A 20,207-nucleotide genomic window follows, 5' to 3' on the forward strand; every position below is an offset into this window, starting at 1 on the left:
CTCTCACTGTTGTGGCCTCTCCCGTTGCAGAGCACAAGCTACGGACGCGCAGGCTCAGCAGCCATGGCTCACGGGCCCAGCCGCTCCGCGGCACGTGGGATCCTCCCGGACCGGGGCACGAACCCGTGTCCCCTGCATCGGCAGGCAGACTCTCAACCACTGCGCCACCAGGGAAGCCCCAGATTAAATATTTTTAACAGTTTGCATGAATAGTATCATTTTGATCATGTGACTATTCTGATAAAGGGCAAATAATTAAATGGAGTCCTAAGTTTTCAGCACAGGTAATGCTTCTCATTCTGAAAAGTTTATTATTCAGCCTGAAGTGTTGTCTAGGAAATTGTTCATAAAGGTTCAGCTACAACTATCCTTCCCCTGATCAAACATGAGGCATGAAATGTTTCATGTGGCAAATCTGATTTCACTGTGCCTTGACTGCTGAAGAATCGCAGGCTATAATCACATGCGCTACATGTTACACGCCTGAGTACAGTCCTACATTCAACTGCTCGTTAATATTTTTAAGGAAGACTAAACACAGAGACACGCAAACACATACACACTCTTGCTCCTTGACTTTTATTTAAGGAAAATTGCTATGATTTTAAGGTATAAATCAATTTTTTAGAAATTTAAATATATTATTATTATTATATTAAATATTTTATATATATATAATTTAAATATACATACGCACGCACACACACATACAGCAGCAACAGTTAATAAGGTCGTTTTTTTAATTAGAATTAATCCTTTGGAAAAAAGCCTTAAATGCATTGTCTCTATCCCTTAATAAGATTGATGTAAAGTGCAACCAACCTTGTTCTGGAAACGCTAGTAGAACTTGCTGCCGTCTGTAGGAATCTAGGGGCCTCAGAAATGGAGTCTGTGTTCCCAGACAGGAGAGCCGAGGTGGACATATACTCAGAAACTCTGCAGACCCACTGGCTGCGGCTTTGCAGAGGACATCTGCTGTACGGCCCTGCGACGTCAGCTTGTTACGGACAGAGCTCCTAACTTCCCCTCTGTACGTCTCCTAATTAAGTTGTATCATACTCTCACTGAGGATGACTGGAGAATTATTTCGAGAAATGCTAATGAGCCTCCGTGACTAAAGCTAATTAATAACGGAGCACAATTAAGGCTGACAATGCTTCCTGGCTTCTGCGATTGAAAGCCAGTCAATCAATGAACAGCAGTTAATGACAGACTCTCCATGGGTAACATCTCCAAATCTTCCGTGACCACAAAGCATGGGAGAGAAAAGAAAAGGGACTTTTCTCGGCTGACACCCTGAATCACTCCCCAGGTCAGTAGAAGGAGAGAGTCTGTATCTTGACCCTTATCTTCTTACAAACACGCCTTTAGTTAGACCATCCCTGGTGGCTTCTGAAATCAAGTGGAGGCAAGTCCAAAATCATACTGAAAATGGAAATACTTACATCAGCGTTTTGCCTAAAATGCTGGCCTCAAAACACAGTTATAGAAAGTCAAAGTTACACTCACCACCACATCGGTCCTCATTTTCCCAAAAGTCTTGATCAAATGGGCATAATGATAATCTTCCATTTGTCGTAAAATAGCTGTCATACAGGCCACGAAGTTTCCCTGTAAACAAATCAAAAGATACAATGAGATGAGGAGACCCACGACACTCATGGGAGAAACTGCTGTAAACTAGGCATCTGGGATCAAAGCCCACCAGGGAGAAGCCATGTGCCAGGCTGGCCAGCTAGGAGAGCGGTCACTCCAGCCTCACCATCTTTCCTTTTGCTACATTTCCTTCTAACTACATTAAATGTTTCCTGATACATGACTGTCCAGTCTGGAAAAAACAAGCTTGAAACATTCTCGCATTAAATATGTTCAATGAAAGACAGGCTCGAAACCGCCACCACTGTGCGTTGTGTTCCCTGGAAAGTTGCTGCCCCTGTTATCAGGCAAAGTGTGTGTGCAGCCCCTGCTCCCGGGCTGTGGCAAAGAGAGGACTTTTATTTCTCAAAATCTGCCTCTATCCCCCTTGGCCAATTTGGAGGCAATAACCACCGACTCCACAATGAGTTATGGCTCACTTCTCCTCCACCAGAAGCATGTGAGGAGGAATGCAGCCTCATCAGAATGTAAAGTGGGAGAGACGGGGCTATTTCTCATACCAGACAGAGCTGGCAGGAAAGGAAAAGAAGGGGAAAAAAGAAACCACCAAACAAAATCAAGACATGGAGAAACTGAGGGGCCAGAGCACTTAGCAACAGAAGTGACCAGCATGCAAGTGGCTGTGCATGTGGACATGTTTGCGTGTGCAGGTCTGTGCACGTGTGTGTGTGTGTGTGTGTGTGTGTGTGCAGACACACTAAGGGGGATTTGGTCTAGCGGGGGAGCAGGGGGTTAAGCAGTCCCATTGCCATTAACTGCAATGTATCACTTCTGGGGTTCAAGGCTAACAATTCCCTAAAAGACTTCTTTGCTTTTAAATATTTTCCCCTAAAGTAATGATATTTCAAGAAACAGAGGACATATATTTTCTCCCATTAAACTAGCACAAGTCTGGTAAAATTATAGGATGAGGTATACTTTGAGACACGTCCTTAATTTTGCCTTATTAAATGAGTTTACAAATTGCATTCTTTTACTAACTGTTTTACAAGCAATGTATTCGAATGCCTAAGTATCTCTTGTATTCATTTCAAATGCCTGCTCTACAGTGAAACGTTAAAGTCCAAAATTTTTTCGGATCCATTTTATATCTGTAATAAACATATATGCTTCCAAATGGGTCCTCAGAGGATGCATTACGTAAGTTGAACAAGTAAAATAATGATAATAAGGTATCTTCCATTTGCCCGGAAATGTAAACTATTTATTAGTGATGATAATTGCTGAAATTTAGATTTCAAGTTGGTGTTCAGGGAAAGAGCTAAATAATGCTTGTTTTCCTTTGGAGGAATGATTCGTAAAATGGTGAAATATCTATTTATGAGTATACACTTTTTTTGTTTGTTTGTTTGCTTGTTTTTTGCAGTATGTGGGCCTCTCACTGTTGTGGCCTCTCCTGTTGCGGAGCACAGGCTCCGGACACGCAGGCTCAGCGGCCATGGCTCACGGGCCTAGCCGCTCTGCGGCATGTGGGATCTTCCCAGACTGGGGCACGAACCCGTGTCCCCTGCATCAGCAGACGGACTCTCAACCGCTGCGCCACCAGGGAAGCCCGTATGAGTATACACTTTTGAAATACGTAAATATTTGGCAACCCGTTGAGCTCAAGAGAAGCCGTCTTTGTATCTTCTTTACTCCTGATGAGGTGCCACCTTTGGGATATCAGTCTTCATAATTTTACACGCTGACCAATTGCAATATGTCAGGCACTGTGCTGAGGCCATTAGAACCATGGCCTCATTCAATCACACCACAGATTCTCATCTCGTCCCATTTTATAGGCAGTAAAACTGAGGCTGAGTGGTGTTCCCCTCTTGATGAGAATGCGGAAAACCAGCTGTGAACCCAGCACACCAGCTACAAGGTAGGTGCTTAGTAGCTGAGCTAATTTTCCTCTTATCCAGATAGGCATTTTAATTATTTTTCTGAGAAATCTGAGGTCACTGACAATGGCCAACATGAAGTAGAGACTTCATGCACTTCTGTGGTCATCAGAGAAAGTTGGGAAGAGGATGAGGAAATGGAAAGGCGGCCATAGACAGTGTCCCAATTTCTACCCTGACCGAGGTGGCTGTGACCTGGACTCCACCCTACTAGACAGGGAGCTTTTCTAGAGCAAGAAAAGGCCTATATCAGTCAAGGTTCACCTAACAGGGGCTCAGATTAATTCTCTGCGGGTCAAAAGAGTTAAAGAATAGGGACTTACAAATTAGAATCATTGAAATCACAAAGGTAGCTACGTATAATTCAGAGCAATAGACATTATGTACTGTACTTAAGATATCAAGTTGAAAGTGGAAAGAAAAGAAGACCCCAGCCCCAGAGCAGTCTTGAAAATGCAAAGGACAGGCACACTGAGTAACATTAATGGAAAAAACCTAGAGCATCAGGAGTCTGGCCAGATACTCGAACACGTGACGTGGACATAATTTAGGGAGCAGAGTGCCATGTAATGCTGAAAATTCATGCAAGGCAAAGGCTAGGGGAACTGACACGATGCATGACATGAAAAACTGAAGAGAACGTAGCAATTTCCATAAAGCAAGGCCTGGGAATACTTAAATGGCCGGTCGGGAAGCCTTCTCTCTGGATGAGAACGTCACAGAGAGGGCAACCAAATGGCCTCCTATTTAACTGCAATGGGGACTAAATGGAGTAGCCCAGAGAAAGGGACAGAGGCAGGTCATCGCCATGAGTTAGAGGTCAAAAGGCCAAAGGGGCTTCCCTGGTGGCGCAGTGGTTGAGAGTCTGCCTGCCGATGCAGGGGATGTGGGTTCGTGCCCCAGTCCGGGAGGATCCCACATTGCCGCGGAGCGGATGGGCCCGTGAGCCATGGCCGCTGTGCCTGCGCGTCTGGAGCCTGTGCTCCGCGACGGGAGAGGCCACAACAGTGAGAGGCCCGTGCACTGCAAAAAAAAAAAAAAAAAAAAAAAAAGGCCAGCCGGTGCAAATGTGCTCTTTACTTAACTTAAGGAAATGTTCCAGAAGCAATGTGTACGGTTCAGTCTTTCGGAGAGGAAGCAAATCTTGCTATTTCAGCCCTTTTCTAAGCTGAAGCTTTAGACCCCACTAGGAAAGAGGTAATATTCCTGTCAAATTTCACAGAAAGGCTCCCCCTTTCCTTTGGAATGGAGTCCCATCCATGGGGGCCAGTATCTTTAGAGAAGCAGCATAGCGGACGCTACGGAGCATGAATGCCCACGTGAACTCCGCGGAACCCTCTAGAGCAGAGTGGTGGGTTTTTACGGGTAGATTAAAAGCAGGTATTTATGGAAGCTGTATTTGAAACCAATTGTACACCAGAAACAGAAATGGGGGAGAGCTGTCAAAAGAAACTTATTCTGCAGGCTCAGAATAAAATTACTATTCTATGCTTTGTCATTGATTTATTGGAAATGCATTTAGAAGTCCTAGGAAGCTTTCATGTCAGACAGTGGGTGGGCTGGCAGGTAGGCCGGTGGTGATTGTGCAGAATTCCTCCTGGAACCTGAGCCTGGGGACGGGGTTCCAGCCCCAGTGGCTGAGTAAAAATGAGTAAATAAATAAAAATAAGACATATTCCTTGTGACTTCAAAGCAATGCAAAACAGGGACAGAGAAATCAGGAGGCAGTGGAAGAAAACTTAAAAATCAGGTCATGGAAAGAAAGCCTCATAAACAAAAAATGTGAAGTTCATTAGTAATCAAAGATGAAAACGGTATATCATCATTTGCCTGCCAAAGTAGCAGAGGAGTATTTAAGTGATGATAATGTTAGCACGGGCGCAGGGGATGAGCACTCTTAGATGCCACTGGTGGGAGCATAAATTGCTGTAACCTTTTTAAAAAGTGATTTGGCAATAGCTTTGAAAAGTCTTGGGAAAAAAGATACTCATCTCCTCAGGGTAATTCTACTTCTAACAAGCCACCTAAGGAAGTAATTCAGAATTAGAAATTTTATGCCCAAAGATGTCCATTGCATCACTGAAAACATCTCAATGTTCAACAGCTAGGAACTGTATAAGTAATATGAGATTTTGTAAGGTTGAAAGATAAAATACAGGATGCCCAGTTCAATTTGAATCTCAGATAAGTAAGTATGTCCCAAATTTTGTATTGGAAATTTCACATCAGACATTCATATACTAAGAAAATGATCTGTTGTTTACCTGAAGTAGATTTTTATTTGCTAAATCACGTAACCACACCATAGTTTTCTGATGAAACATTATGCCACCATCAAATACTAATCATGAAAATATGAACTATTTTAATAACATAAGAAAATGCTCAACGATGAAAATCAGACATAATTATGGTACATATACTTTTCGGCAAAACAAAGAATATAAATATAGCATAGGAAAAAAATAAAAAAGAAGAAACAATTAGAAGAAAAGACACCAGACAGTCGTGGGATGGGAGGAGGAGCCCAGCTTTTTTTTTTCTTTTGCGGTACGCGGGCCTCTCACTGCCGTGGCCTCTCCTGTTGTGGAGCACAGGCTCCGGACGCGCAGGCTCAGCGGCCATGGCTCATGGGCCCAGCCGCTCCGCGGCACGTGGGATCTTCCCGGACCGGGGCACGAACCCGTGTCCCCTGCATCGGCAGGCGGACTCTCAACCACTGCGCCACCAGGGCAGCCCCCAGATTACTTTTATAATGGAAAGTATATTAGTATTTTATTTTTATATAAATTTTTATTGATTGATTGATTTTTGGCTGCATAGGGTCTTTGTTGCTGCATGTGGGCTTCCTCTAGTTGTGGCGAGTGGGGAGCTTCTCTTGTTGCAGCAAATGGGCTCTAGGCGCACACTCCAGTAGTTGTGACATGTGGGCTCAGTAGTTGTGGCACGCGGGCTCAGTAGTTGTGGCTCATGGGCTCTACAGCGCAGGCTCAGTAGTTGTGGCGCACGGGCTTATTTGCTCCGTGGCATGTGGGATCTTCCCAGACCAGGGTTCAAACCTGTGTCCCCTGCATCGCAGGTGGATTCTTAACCACTGTGCCACCAGGGAAGTCCCTATATTAGTATTTTAAAAGGTAGTCCTGAGAGAAACAGATGAGATCTCCTCCTTCTCCCTCTGCCCGTGAGTCCCCATTTCCTACTCCCTTACCCTCAAAAATCTCTTTCATGGGGCTCCCCCATCCACGAGGACTAGGTCACTGCTGCTCAAGCCCTGGACTGAACTTGCCTCTGAGCCCTCCCTCCTAGAACTACCCTCAATGCCCCAGTTTTAAATCTGTCTGGCACCCCAGTGCTCTAGGCAGGTGGAGAGGTAGAATGAAGGACAGATTGGATGGAAGACAGGTAGGAAGGAGGACAGGTAAGACAGAGGACAGGTAGAATGGAGCACTGCTGGTGGAGCAGGGGACACTGAGCGGCAGGCTAGTGAATGCACAAAGTCCCTACAGGATATAGAGACAGAAGGTTTTTAAGAAGAACAGATTTTGGAGAATGGGAACTTAGGATGAGTTCTTTTCAATGGTATCTTTGTCATCTTTGGCTAGTCTAAGGTCCAAGACTGAGTACATGAACTAGAAGGAAACATCCCAAGGATTTGAACTCACAGGCCTGAGCTGTGAAGGGGTGCTTCCTTTATGTACTAACATCAGGACTGAGTTATGTGGCTTGAACAATAACGTATGAAATTGCTCTTGGTAATTCCATCCGCCAGTCCAGAATGTTTCATATGACCGCGGGGCTCACATTGTGCGTGGGGCACTCGGCACAGGAAGAAAAGTTAACTCTCGTCCAAGTGTTCTGAACGCCAAGGGATTTGGGGGCAGCTCCAAACCACAGAAGCTACTGGAGATGCGGAGAGAGCCCCAGGAGCATGGAGTCTGGAGGACGGGCACCAGGCTTGAATCAGAGGAGAATCTATTATTTGAATCGGGGATTACACTTCTTGGTGGCCAGTGATGAGATGTTAAAAATTTTAAACGTGGGCTTCCCTGGTGGCGCAGTGGTTGAGAGTCCGCCTGCCGATGCAGGGGACACGGGTTCGTGCCCCCGTCCGGGAAGATCCCACACGCCGCGGAGCGGCTGGGCCCGTGAGCCATGGCCGCTGAGCCTGCGCGTCCGGAGCCTGTGCTCCGCTAAGGGAGAGGCCACAGCAGTGAGAGGCCCGCGTACCGCAAAAAAAAAAAAAAAAAAAAAAAAAATTTTAAACGTGTTTCACGAAGGCAAGTGCTTTGAAGAGGAATTCTCATTTATATGTTTCATTTCAAATATATCAATGAAAACAAACCTACTTCATCACCATTAAAAATTAAAGAAAAAGTAATCCCCAATGATACTGCTAAATGACACTGGGCAAGAATTGTAGTAAAGACAGGAAGACGGATGACTTGATGGATTCTGGATGACTTTCATATTGGGGAGCATTCCAGCCAAAGAATCAATACTGTAAAGCAACGTTATGAGGACGAGGATTTGGAGAAGGGAATGTAATTGAGAGCTGAGTGCTCTGTTTCAGAGGCAGGGGTGACGTGAAATAAATCCCCGTACGGATAAGTTCTTGGACAGATGAGGAGAAAGCTCTCGAGAACGCAAAGGCTTCCTGTTTTCAAGAGGGAAAGCCAATGATGAAACATTTACAGGTTCTATTTGTTACAAGGAAATTTAAGAGAGAAAAATAGGGAGTCCAAAAAGATAACACAAATAATATCCCAAAATGTCATTAACTGCCCCAAAGCGTCCTCCGAAGTCTCCGTAGAGATGATGTTTGTGAAAATATACGTAGGGGGCTTCCACATAACAAATTTAAAACAATGAAAACACAAACTCATCTGTCTCTTCACATTAAACTGACAATAAAAAAGTTTTTACAACTCACAAACCAGATAGCTAGTGGGAAGCAGCCACATAGCCCAGGGAGATCAGCTCGGTGCTTTGTGACCACCTAGAGGGGTAGGATAGGGAGGGTGGGAGGGAGTTGAAAGAGGGAGGGGATATGGCGATATATGTATATGTATAGCTGATTTACTTTGTTATACAGCAGAAACTAACACACCATTGTAAAGCAATTATACTCCAATAAAGATGTTTAAAAACAAAAAACCTCACAAACCCACAAAGACCAAGAGAATAAGAAGAGACACAACTACAGACAAGAGAATTCTGGAAGCTGACAAGTCGATGCAGGAATGGTTACCGGCTGCCCTGGAGGCAGGAAGGGAGTGCATATCTATCAGGAATCCTGTTGATTCTGGCAAAGAACCCTAGGAAGGCTCGGAAACTGGAGGTGCCAGGTACTCAGAAAGCGAGGCTGCATGTCAGGTGGAAACCAAAAGCACTGATGTCTTTAAAACGTGGCCAATATGCCCACCCCAGCACATCCACCAAGGGAACCCCGCTCACTCCCGGCAGGGAACCACGTGTTTATCCTCTGGACAAAGCAAAAGAGACAGGAGCAGGAGCCACCTGGCTGAGACTATCCAATGATAAGCCAATCACTGGGGGCTTCCCTGGTGGCGCAGTGGTTGGAAATCCACCGGCCAATGAAGGGGACATGGGTTTGAGCCCTCATCTGGGAGGATCCCACATGCCACGGAGCAACTAAGCCCGCGCGCCACAACTACTGACACTGTGCTCTAGAGCCTGTGAAACACAACTAGTGAGCCCACGTGCCTAGAGCCCATGCTCCACAACAAGCGAAACCACCGCAATGAGAAGCCCATGCACCGCAACGAAGAGTAGCCCCTGCTCGCCACAACTAGAGAAGGCCCATGCGCAGCAACAAAGACCCAACACAGCCAAAAAGAAATAAATTAAATAAAAGAAAAAAGAAGCCAATCACTGTAAACTCCCCACTCTGCTCGGCTCAGCTCCCAGCAAAGCAGCAAGGCTCAGCCCCTCCACCAGGCTTAGCCCCACAGCAAACTGGAACAGGAGACTGGAAGAATCCTCTTTGGAGAAACTGACCAGCACAAGAGCATACCCACTAACTTCCCATGGAGATTCTGACAGCGTGAGAGCCCAGCCCACAGTGGTTTGCCATGCAGTGAAGCCCAGCAGCCTCCAAGCTCTGTGAGAAAAGTCAACCAAGCGTTAATAAAGGAGACCTGAACAAACAAAAACAGAAGCCAGAGGAATGAAAGAAAATTTAGAAAACATAAGAAAATTCAAAGAACGATCATTATTTTCCTCAGGTAGATAGGAGATTATATCCATAAAACAAGAACATGATGTTATAAAAAGAAAAAAAGGGACAAAGACAAAGAAATGATTCTGGAATATTTCAGCTGTATTAGCAAAAATAAACATTTTAATAGAAGCGTCGGGATAAAAAACTAATGAAATCCTCCAAAAGTAGAACAAGAAGACACAGAGAGAGAGAAAAAAAATTCCACTGACAAAAGTATCGAAAAAATACTTAAGAATAAATTTAACTTGGTCCCTGAAAACTAGAAGGTAGCGTTAAAGGAATAAAAGAGGACCTAAATTAATAGAAAGATATCCCACGTTCATGGATGAGAAGACTTAATATTGTTAACATGGCTATACTCTCTAAATTGAGGTACAGATTCAACCCAATCCCTATCAAAATTCCAGCTGGCTGCTTTGCAGAAATTGACAAACCAATCACAGATGATCATATTTTGCATAATTCTATTTCTAGAAAATGTCCAGGATAGGCAAACCTACAAAAGCAGAAAGTTAGACTTGTGATTGCCAAGGGCTGGAGGTTTGGGCGGAAATGGGGAGTGACTGCTATTGCATACAGATTTCCTTTGAGGATGATGACAGTATTCTAAAATTGATCATGGTGATGGTTAAACAACTCTGTGCGTACAGTTAAAACCCTTAAATCGTTCACATTAAATAGATGAATTTTATGGCATATAAATTAGATCTCAATGAAGCTGTCAAAAATTTTAAATAAAACTTAAATTAATTAAGAGATGTAAGATAATTTTTCTAAAGTGTCATGCATGCACAAAATGAAAGGGCCCACTGTGTGTCAAGCACGATCCAGACTCATACTTGTGAGATTTTGGAACACTACGGATAGAACAATGAATCTCAAACATTCAAGAACAAATGAAAAGCAAAAAGAGTTGCAGGTGTGGATCGGGAATTGCTCATGGAGGGGCCGGTGAAGGGGCAGCTAATTCTCAGGGCAAGTCAAACGATCTGTCCTTGTAAACCAAGTAATATACTATTCTGATTTAAAACAATAATAACCTGCTTGGAAAACTCCTTCCAAATTCTATGATCCTTGTGAAATTGTTCTTTCTCTTTAGATTTGTGAAATAGATACAAGACAGTTTTCTTCACCTTTGCTTTGATTTCTTCACTTCTGTGTTTTCCCATCATAGGAAATTACTTAACCCTTTTAGGATGGGGGTTACAAGGAAGAAATGATAATGCAGATAGAACAACGGTGTAAAATGAAGGTAAGAAGACAGTGCCCCACGTGAAAAACATCAGAAGGCAAAAGTCACTGCTGTACCTTGCAGAGTATTTCACGTCTTGTTAAGTAAATATGTGCTTAAGCATAAGATACAACAAAACGGCTGAATCGGGTACTATTGTTAACACTGAGGTTCTTGGAAAAATAAATATTCACTCACATAATTTGAACTTGGTACATCTTTCCCAGAAATACAATCCATGGCGAAATTGAGGGCTGTCTTTTGTTCCCTTTCTCATTTAAAGATAAATTCAGTCCCATGAATCCTTTATCCAAAGTACAGTTAATTTTCACTTATTTAGTTTCCAAAATATTGCGATCCCTTATTTTATCAATATAAAGGACCACGGAGTGAGGGATGACTGTAAAAAGAAGCTATACAAAATTAAAAATAGTAGAGTTGAGAAACTAATGTCATCTATTAGCTCTTTTACAACTACTAGCAACAAAATTAAACCTGAATCTTAAATTTTAATTGAATGCCAGTATTTCATATCATTGCAGACACTATAAAGAAAGAAATCTAATTTTAAAAACAAAATCATTTTCCATTTTACAGTGGCAGTAATTGTAAGAAGATGTTTATAGGACGAATATACCAAAAGGGACTATCTGGATCTTGTATTAATCATAACAACATTTGCTGCTTATTCAATATAATAAATTAAACACATATTCACATTTGTTATAAGGGATGAAAATAAATCACAGTCAAATTTTATGTATACAATTTATACTTTATGTAATAATGAGGAATATATACTTTGTATACAACTTCTTGATAGAATTCATTTGTTGCTAGCGTAAGTCGGAGTATAGCAGAAAATTTTATATTTATTTTCATAAACTCAGAAAATCAGATAATTTAAAATAATCAGATTTTTCAAATGTTCTCCCATGATATATAGTAACTGTAAATACACTGTAACAGAAACAAGAGTAACTGAGTCTTAATAAAATTTTGCCTCTGAAGGAGGATCAATGCTCTCCGCATTTTTTAAATTGACTTCTGTCCATAAAGGACACTCTTACCATCACAGTTATAGATTAAAGTTGAAACTCTTTACTGGATGAAATGAAATTCCTCTATATGAATCATAAATGGATGCTGTCCCTCAATATTATTTATATTGGTTACATGAGTCAGTGAGGAGAAAACTACGTCACATACCAAGGGTTAAAAAAATTAATGAATCTTTAAGGAGAATAAAATATATTTGGGAATATGAGATTATTATATAAAAGAAACAGGGATGATCTCGTTTATAAGATATTATTTCTTGGGAAATAGTGACTTATACATACATAAATACATCTACTGTGCGCAGATACAGGCTCAGACGCCACACATCACATCACCCATAGCTCGTCTGCTTACGACTGCGTAAGCACCCAAAGTGATTTAGGCTCTAAGTGCCTTGAGGTTTATTTTCAAAATTTCCTACTATGGGGAAGTGGGACTCAATCTGGGGGGTACCCAAGAGAAATTTTGCAGAGCAATGTACCTGTCGAGCAGGTGTGTAAGAAAACACTGCAAGTATGAAGCACACCCCACTGGGGCTTCACGCCCATCTCATCTCCCTTCACCACAGTCCTGAGGAAATCGAAGGTCCCCAAGATTCGGAGGAGATGGAGCCACTTGGAATATCCATAAGAAAGTGTGGGGATAAGGCCAAAATGATGAAAAGATTCAAAATGTTGCAGAGTATTAACAGGTGCAACGCTCAACTCACAAAGAGTGGGTGCTGTGTTGAAAGCATGGAGTTCCGGGGCTTGGTCAGGTGAGTAGACACAGCACCGCCCAGAAGGAGCACACACAGGGGGCCTGGGACCAAGGCAGGATGAGGAGGATGCTGGAAGAGGCTATCCTGGCCACAGTGGGACACCTGCGACACCCGAGTGTCACAATGAACAAGGAGAGCAATGGATTACAACACATGGAAAGTCCTTGAGTCTATGTTGATACATGAGCAAGGGGATTGGTGAGGCACGTGGCCAGAGAGGCAAAGGTAAGGCTCTTTTCTTACAGACGAAACAATGTAGATGGGACAAAAAAATTAGGAAATCACCAGTTTCAGCTCCTAAAGCAATGGTTGATTCCAGCAAGGATCCTCAATGGGGGTTGAAACTATTAGGTCAAAGGTCCTTGGGGATGAAGATACTCAATCTGAAACTCACCCCCCCACACACTCTTCCTCATTACAGCTGTGCCCCCCGGTTCGATGGAATGTGAAGGACACATTATCGCTGAGGTAGTATTTTATGCCAAAAATGTTAAATCATGAGGAATAACTTTTTGAGGAAAACATCCTTACCCTAGCTTTTTTCAGGGGGTGTATAGAGGATATTAACTCCTTTTTACAGATAAGAGTATAGAGAGAGTTTAAGCCACCTGGCCAATACACAATTAGAAGATGAGAAGAGCAAGAAACAGCCCTCGGACCAAAGTTTAAAAAAAAAAAGGAAGACGGAGGAGGAGGGGGAAGAAAGGGAAGAAGGGGGAGGGGACGGGAGAGGGAGCAGCAGACAGCTCCAGATTATGGGACACTGGCCAAGCCCACTGGCCTGGGCCCAGTGTCTGGGTACATACGCAAATGATGGCTATAATGGTGCTGGTGGTGATGATGACAGATAAAACACACAAGAACACTTTACAAGTCACGAAATTTGTACGCTAAAGTCACAAAACGTTCAAAACAGAGTCAAAGAATACCTAAAAAAACTGGAGATACATATTATGTTCATGCTTTGGAAGAATCAATATAGTTAGGATGCCAAGTGAGCTACAGTCAGCAGGAGGTTATTGTAGAAATTAACAATCTGATTCTAAACTTTAAGTGGAAAAGCAAATAATGTGAAACAGCCAAAGAAATCTTGAAAAATGTAAAAGGACACACACTACCTGCTTTTACGATTGACTATAAAACTACAGATATTAAGACTGTGCGGTACTGGTGAAAAAGGCCTATAGATGAAAAAACCTGACTGCACACATATGGTTAACAGATTTTCAACAAAGGTGTCAAGAAAATTCAATGAAAAAGTATAATCTTTTCAACAAGTGGTATTTTCAAATGGTACAATTAGACACATATGAAAAGTCCCAAACAAAAAGGCAGGGGGTGGGGAGAGAGAATTGATCCTCACCCTGCCTCATATACAAAAATCAACACAAAATGTAACATAGACATAAATGCAAAACCCCCAAAACAGCAGAACTTCTAGAAGAAAACACAAGGAAAACCCTTCTGACCTTGGATTTGGCATATACTTCCTGGGATACAAAAAGCATGAAACATAAAAGAAAAAAATGACCAAAAGAACTTCAAAATCAAAAACTTTGCTCTTTGAAAGACATTGAAAAGAAGGTGAAAAGGTAGACTGCAGAACTGGAGAAAATATTTGCAAAACACATCTTAGACAAAGGGCTTGTATCCAGAATATATAAAGAATTCTGAAAACTCAATTAACAACCAACCAAATCGAAAAACTGGCAAAAAAATTTAAAGAGACATTTCACTTAAAAGGAGATACAAATGGCCGAGACAGACATGAAACCATGTTCAGTGTCACTAATAATTAGGAAAATGCAAATTAAAACCACAGTGAGATACCACTACACACCTATTAGAATGGCTAAAGTTTAAAAAAAAAAAAAAAAAGCAGGAAGTTGCAGAACAGACATTCTCCTATGTTGCTGGTCTGAAGGCAAAAGGATACAGACATTTTGGAAAAGGTTTGGCAGGACCCAACCTTCCTGCTTCTAGGTATTTACCCAAGAGAAATGAAAACATACATCCACACAAAGACCTCTATACAAATATTTATAGACAGTCTTAGTCTTAATTGCCAAACATGGAGACACCTTACATGTCTATTACCTAGTAAGTGGATCAACAGACCGTGGTAAATCCATGTGACGGAATAGTACTGCGCAATACAATGGACCTACTACTGAATAAATAAATGTGCATCGTTCTCAAACACCAAGGGTTTCTTTTGTTTCAAAGAAAAAAAAAAACTGTGCTAACTGAAAGACGTCAACACAAAAGGCGACACAGTGTATCAATTCATTTATGTGACATTCTAGAAACCCAAAACTACAGTGACAAAGGGGAGACGCTTGACTCCAGAGGGGAATGATGAGGGGGGACTTTTTTAGGCATATCACAATCCTCTAACTTTGTATTTGGTGGTGATTACACAACTGTATATATCCATCAAAATTCAGAACTAAAAAGGGTGAATTTTACTGTATGATCATAGATATATATATATGATCACACAGTAAAAAGAAGAAGAAATATATATATATAAAGAAGAAAATTTGAAAATCATAAAATCCCCGTAAGATGATATGCAACTAATATTGATATTCTGGTGGATTCATTCTTGCTCTCACATATATAGAAAGAGACTACTTTTAATGAACATTGGATCATACCTCAGTTACTGTAGCTTTAGCTTTCAAATGGTTTGTTATCTGTAGTACAAGTCCTACATCACTACCCTTGGTTTTCACATTTCCCTGAGTGTCCATGCCAATCTATTCTTTCGCATGAACTTTAGAACCACATTACTGAGCGTGAAACAAGTCCCACTGGAATTGAAATTGAGGTGGCACTGAATTTTTAAATTCATTGAGAAGGCTTATGATAGCAGCCTTCTCAATTACACGCACCCAGTGTCTCTCCGTTTGTTCAAGTCTCTTTTGATGCCATTCAGGAATATTTTGTGATTTTCATCATATGGATCTTAAACGGCTCTTGTATTATTGTTCCTAGTGGGAGGAGAGCTTTTTCTCCAAAAAGCTTTAAATTTTTCTCTATATTTTTATTTGTATACTTGGGAAAACCATTGACTGTCAACTTGCAGAAATCTGTCATCACTCCCTGTAGTCTTTGTTATGAGGGGGGTGTGGAGGGGGGCCTGGGGAGAGATGTTAAAACAGACCAAGCCAACATCTGTCAACAATTTTGTGTTGTCCTTTCCAATCGCTATCAACTGTATTTCTGTTTCTGGACCTACTACACAGGTCCTCACCACCAAGATGATGGCAAGTTGTAATAAGAGCCAGCATCTTTGGGGTTGTTTTTAGAGATTTTAATGGGCATGCATGCCTTTAGGGTCTAATGTGTTATTTTTATTTTTTTAATTGAGATTTAATTGACACAGTTTAAGGCATACAATGTGTTGATTTCATACATTTATATACTGCAACACAATCACAACTTATGGTTAGCTAACACACCTGTCATGTCCCGTAATTGCCATTTTTATGGGTGGTGAGAATATTTAATATCTAGTCTCCTGGATATTGGCTTAAGATAGACCTTAAGATGTTAAGGAAAATTCCTAACCTAGAGATCATCTCTGACAAAATATGTGAAGATAAAACAAAAAGGATTATGGATATTACTAAAATATAAGAGTTTTATATTGAAGGGCAAAAAGATCCAGCAGTAGAATTACGCATCAAAAGAGCACACAGGGGGCTTCCCTGGTGGCGCAGTGGTTGAGAGTCCGCCTGCCGATGCAGGGGACGCGGGTTCGTGCCCCGGTCCGGGAGGATCCCACATGCCGCGGAGCGGCTGGGCCTGTGAGCCATGGCCGCTGAGCCTGCGCGTCCGGAGCCTGTGCTCCGCAGAGGGAGAGGCCACAACAGTGAGAGGCCCGCGTACTGCAAAAAGAAAAAAAAAAAAAAAGAGCACATAGGGATGCTGTTAAATTTTACTAAGGGGGCAAGAAAGGTACCACCCCCCAAAATAAATATGTAAGGCCAAGCTATAATAAAACAAAACTTAGAAGAGGGACATTTCTTCATAAATCCCATTTCCTAGGAAGGGCATCGTCTAACAAACATTTACAGAGGCACACTGTGTTAGGCACTGTTTCAGAAGCCCTCATGAAACTCACATTCTATTGGCCAGAGTGTGTTGACAGGGAGCTCACTGTCAGCTAAACTTAAACAAGAGCTTCACTCAACCCTGACAAGTGAAGCTCTTGTTTAAAGCTCCTTAGTATCTTAAGGAGACCCTCTGGTACTTGCTCTGAGGTATCATCAGGCACCTGGCAAGTATACACTGTAGATACTGTCACATCACATTCTGCAAAAACAAGACAAAACCAAAACCCCTTCCAAGATGTTGAGAAAAATATTCAACGGGATATCCATCAAAATATACAGCGAGTACCCAGAGTTATGTACACATTATTCACGTCTATCTATTCCTACACAGACTTAATGAAAATACTAGAAGAAGCCATTCCCCTACTCTTCTCAAAATTTAGAGCTGTGTCTTGTAATTACCAATCATAATGGTGACCACCACAGTTTTAATTAGGGAATATAAAACACTGTTTTCTTAAGATTAATCTCTTTAAACCAAATTCACCTATTTCGAAGATTAATGTTTTAACATGACAATCACAGACATTTCAGGTACCTGACTCACGCATAAAAATAAAAAGGAGGCACCGGCTCCAGCTCCAGGGGCTCCGCTCGCCTGCCGGCACGCCGCACACCACCCACCGCCCGGGACCGCTCAGACCCCTTCCGACAGCCCTCTCTGCGCAGGCTAGGACGCCTCTCCCCCGTCCCCCGACCCTGCCGCGGAAAGTTAAGTTTGAAGACCCGGGGTGGGGGGGTGGGGAGAGAAACATGGACGTGAAGAGGACGATCCACCTGGAGCTGAGGAGCTGCACCCCGGCAGCTGTTCAAGAACTTGTCCTGGACGATTGCACATCAAATGATGGGAAAATTGAGGGCTTAACGGCTGAATGTGTGAACTTAGAGTTCCTCAGTTTAATTAACGTAGGCTTGATTTCAGTTTCAAATCTCCCCAACTACCTAAATTGAAAAAGCTTGAGCTCAGTGACAATTGAATCTTGGGAGATCTGGATATGTTAGCAGAGAAACTTCCAAATCTTACACATCTAAACTTAAGTGGAAATAAACTGAAAGATATCAGCACCCTGGAACCTTTGAAAAAGCTGGAATGTCTGAAGAGCCTGGATCTGTTTAACCGTGAGGTTACTAACCTGACTGACTTCGGAGAGAGTGTCTTCAAGTTCCCGCCCCAGCTCACCTACCTGGTTGGCTATGACCGAGAAGACAGTGAAGCCCCTGACTCAGATGCCGAGGTGGATGGTGTGGGTGAAGAAGAGGATGAAGATGAAGACGAAGACGTAGAAGGGGAGGATGAAGACGAAGTCAGTGGGGAGGAAGAATTCGGATATGATGGAGAAGCTGATGAAGATGAAGACGGGGGCTTCCCTGGAGGCGCAGTGGTTGGGAGTCCGCCGGCCAATGCAGGGTACACGGGTTCGTGCTCCGTCCGGTCCGGGAGGATCCCACATGCTGCGGAGCGGCTGGGCCCGTGAGCCATGGCTGCTGAGCCTGCGCGTCCGGAGCCTGTGCTCCGCAAAAAGAGAGGCCGAGACAGCGAGAGGCCCGCGCGCCGCGATGAAGAGCGGCCCCCACTCGCCGCAACTAGAGAAAGTCCTCGCACAGAAACAAAGACCCAACACAGCCAAAAATAAATAAATAAATTTATTTTAAAAAGATGACGATGAAGATGAGGAGGAAGAAATCGGGAAAGGTGAAAAGAGGAAGAGAGAAACACGATGAAGGCAAAGATGATTGAGACCCCAAATAACCTGCAAAAAAGAACTGTTCAGTATTGGCTGGACTGCTCACAGGGATTTCGTAGCTGTTTAAGAAAAAAAAAAAGGTAGCTGTGATCACAAACCCCAGGACACCAACCCACCCAAAGAGCCAAAGAACAGTTTCTGTGACATTCCACCGTCCTCCATTTAGTCCCTCTTAGGAATCCACCACCAAGCTTGGGGACTTCACCTCAACAAAATTATAAGCGTTGTTAGGTTTTTGTGTAAGACTTGCTGTAGCGTGGATAGCTGTGATTTGTGAGTCGACCGTCCATGGCTGCCAGTTACACTGAGATTGTAACAGCATTTTTACGTTCTGTACAACAAAGAAGCTTTGTAAATAAAATCTGAACGTTTAAAAGAAAGAAAGAAAGGAAGCGTCACAAATCACACTGGTTTCCCTTCACCTGAACCCAAACCTCTAATCGCAGGTCACACTGAGATGATCTACATTGGGAGCCACTCTTCAACAGATCTTCAGCCCAGATTTTTTTTTTTATTAATCTTGATCAGACAAGATCTTAACAGCATGTAGTGGAAGGTAAATCCACAGATCGCACTATAATGACGAATTTTAATTACTTTCCAGAATCACTCCTTGTTTGCAAAATTGAGTATGTTTTTCACAAGCTCATTCTCTGGCTACACAGTTAAAAGTGCAAAATGTAGTGATCCTAGCTCCTGCCTCAACAAGAAGTACACGGGATAATGAAGCCCACTAGTTTTGAATTTAAATCAGCTGTTTTGGGGTCATGAAGGGGCAACAAGCAGAATTCTAGACTGATCAGTTAAAGAGAAGCACGGTCAACAGGAGGTATTTGTTGGAAAGAATTGGAAACTTCACACAACTACATGGGAATTCTGGAAAGGAAAGCACCATTATTGTGGATAAAACCATTATCACAAATGATAATTTCTAATGTCGACCAACGAATGGGCCTACAAGGCCATCCATGAGCTGCCCGCCTCTCCACAAAATACCCCTGACTCCATCTCTGATATGAGCTGAACTTTGTCCCCCCTCCCCTGCAAATTCATATGTTGAAGTCCTAACCCCCCAGAGCCTCAGAATGTAAATGTATTTGAAGATGAGGTCTTTCAAGAGACAATTAAGGTAAAATAAGGTCATTAAGGTGGCCCTCATTCAATATTACTGGTATTCCTTAACGAAGAGGAGATTAGGACACACACAGAAGAAGGGCCACGTGAAGATGCAAGAAGACGACCATCTACTAGCCAAGGAGAGAGACTTCCGAAGAAACCAACTCAGCAGGACACCTTGATAGTGGACTTCTGGGCCTCTAGAACGATAAGGAATGAATTTTGGTTGTTTAAGCCACCCACTCTGTGGCTTTTGTTATGGCAGCCCTAGAAGCTAATGTAACCTCATGGCTTCAGTCACAGTCTCCATGGGGTCTCAGAACTTGCCCAGCTTCTCCCCTCAAGAGGCTGCCCTGCCTGTGTCCTGTGATGAAGGCTCCTCCCCAAGA

General features: G+C 42.7%; 1 protein-coding gene and 1 pseudogene across 1 annotated transcript in view; one reads left to right on the plus strand and one right to left on the minus strand.

Moving 5' to 3' along the window:
• The window catches only part of DOCK1 (dedicator of cytokinesis 1), a 517,745-nt gene that overhangs the window by 204,720 nt on the left and 292,818 nt on the right, over positions 1-20,207 (minus strand). The window contains exon 20 of the mRNA XM_033841901.2: positions 1,510-1,611. Coding sequence (XP_033697792.1) covers positions 1,510-1,611 — 102 coding nt within the window. The remainder of the gene's footprint in view (positions 1-1,509; positions 1,612-20,207) is intronic.
• LOC109550636 (putative acidic leucine-rich nuclear phosphoprotein 32 family member C) lies at positions 17,711-18,695 on the plus strand (annotated as a pseudogene).

This window comes from Tursiops truncatus, chromosome 16 (assembly GCF_011762595.2).
Source record: "Tursiops truncatus isolate mTurTru1 chromosome 16, mTurTru1.mat.Y, whole genome shotgun sequence".
Taxonomy (NCBI): domain Eukaryota; kingdom Metazoa; phylum Chordata; class Mammalia; order Artiodactyla; family Delphinidae; genus Tursiops; species Tursiops truncatus.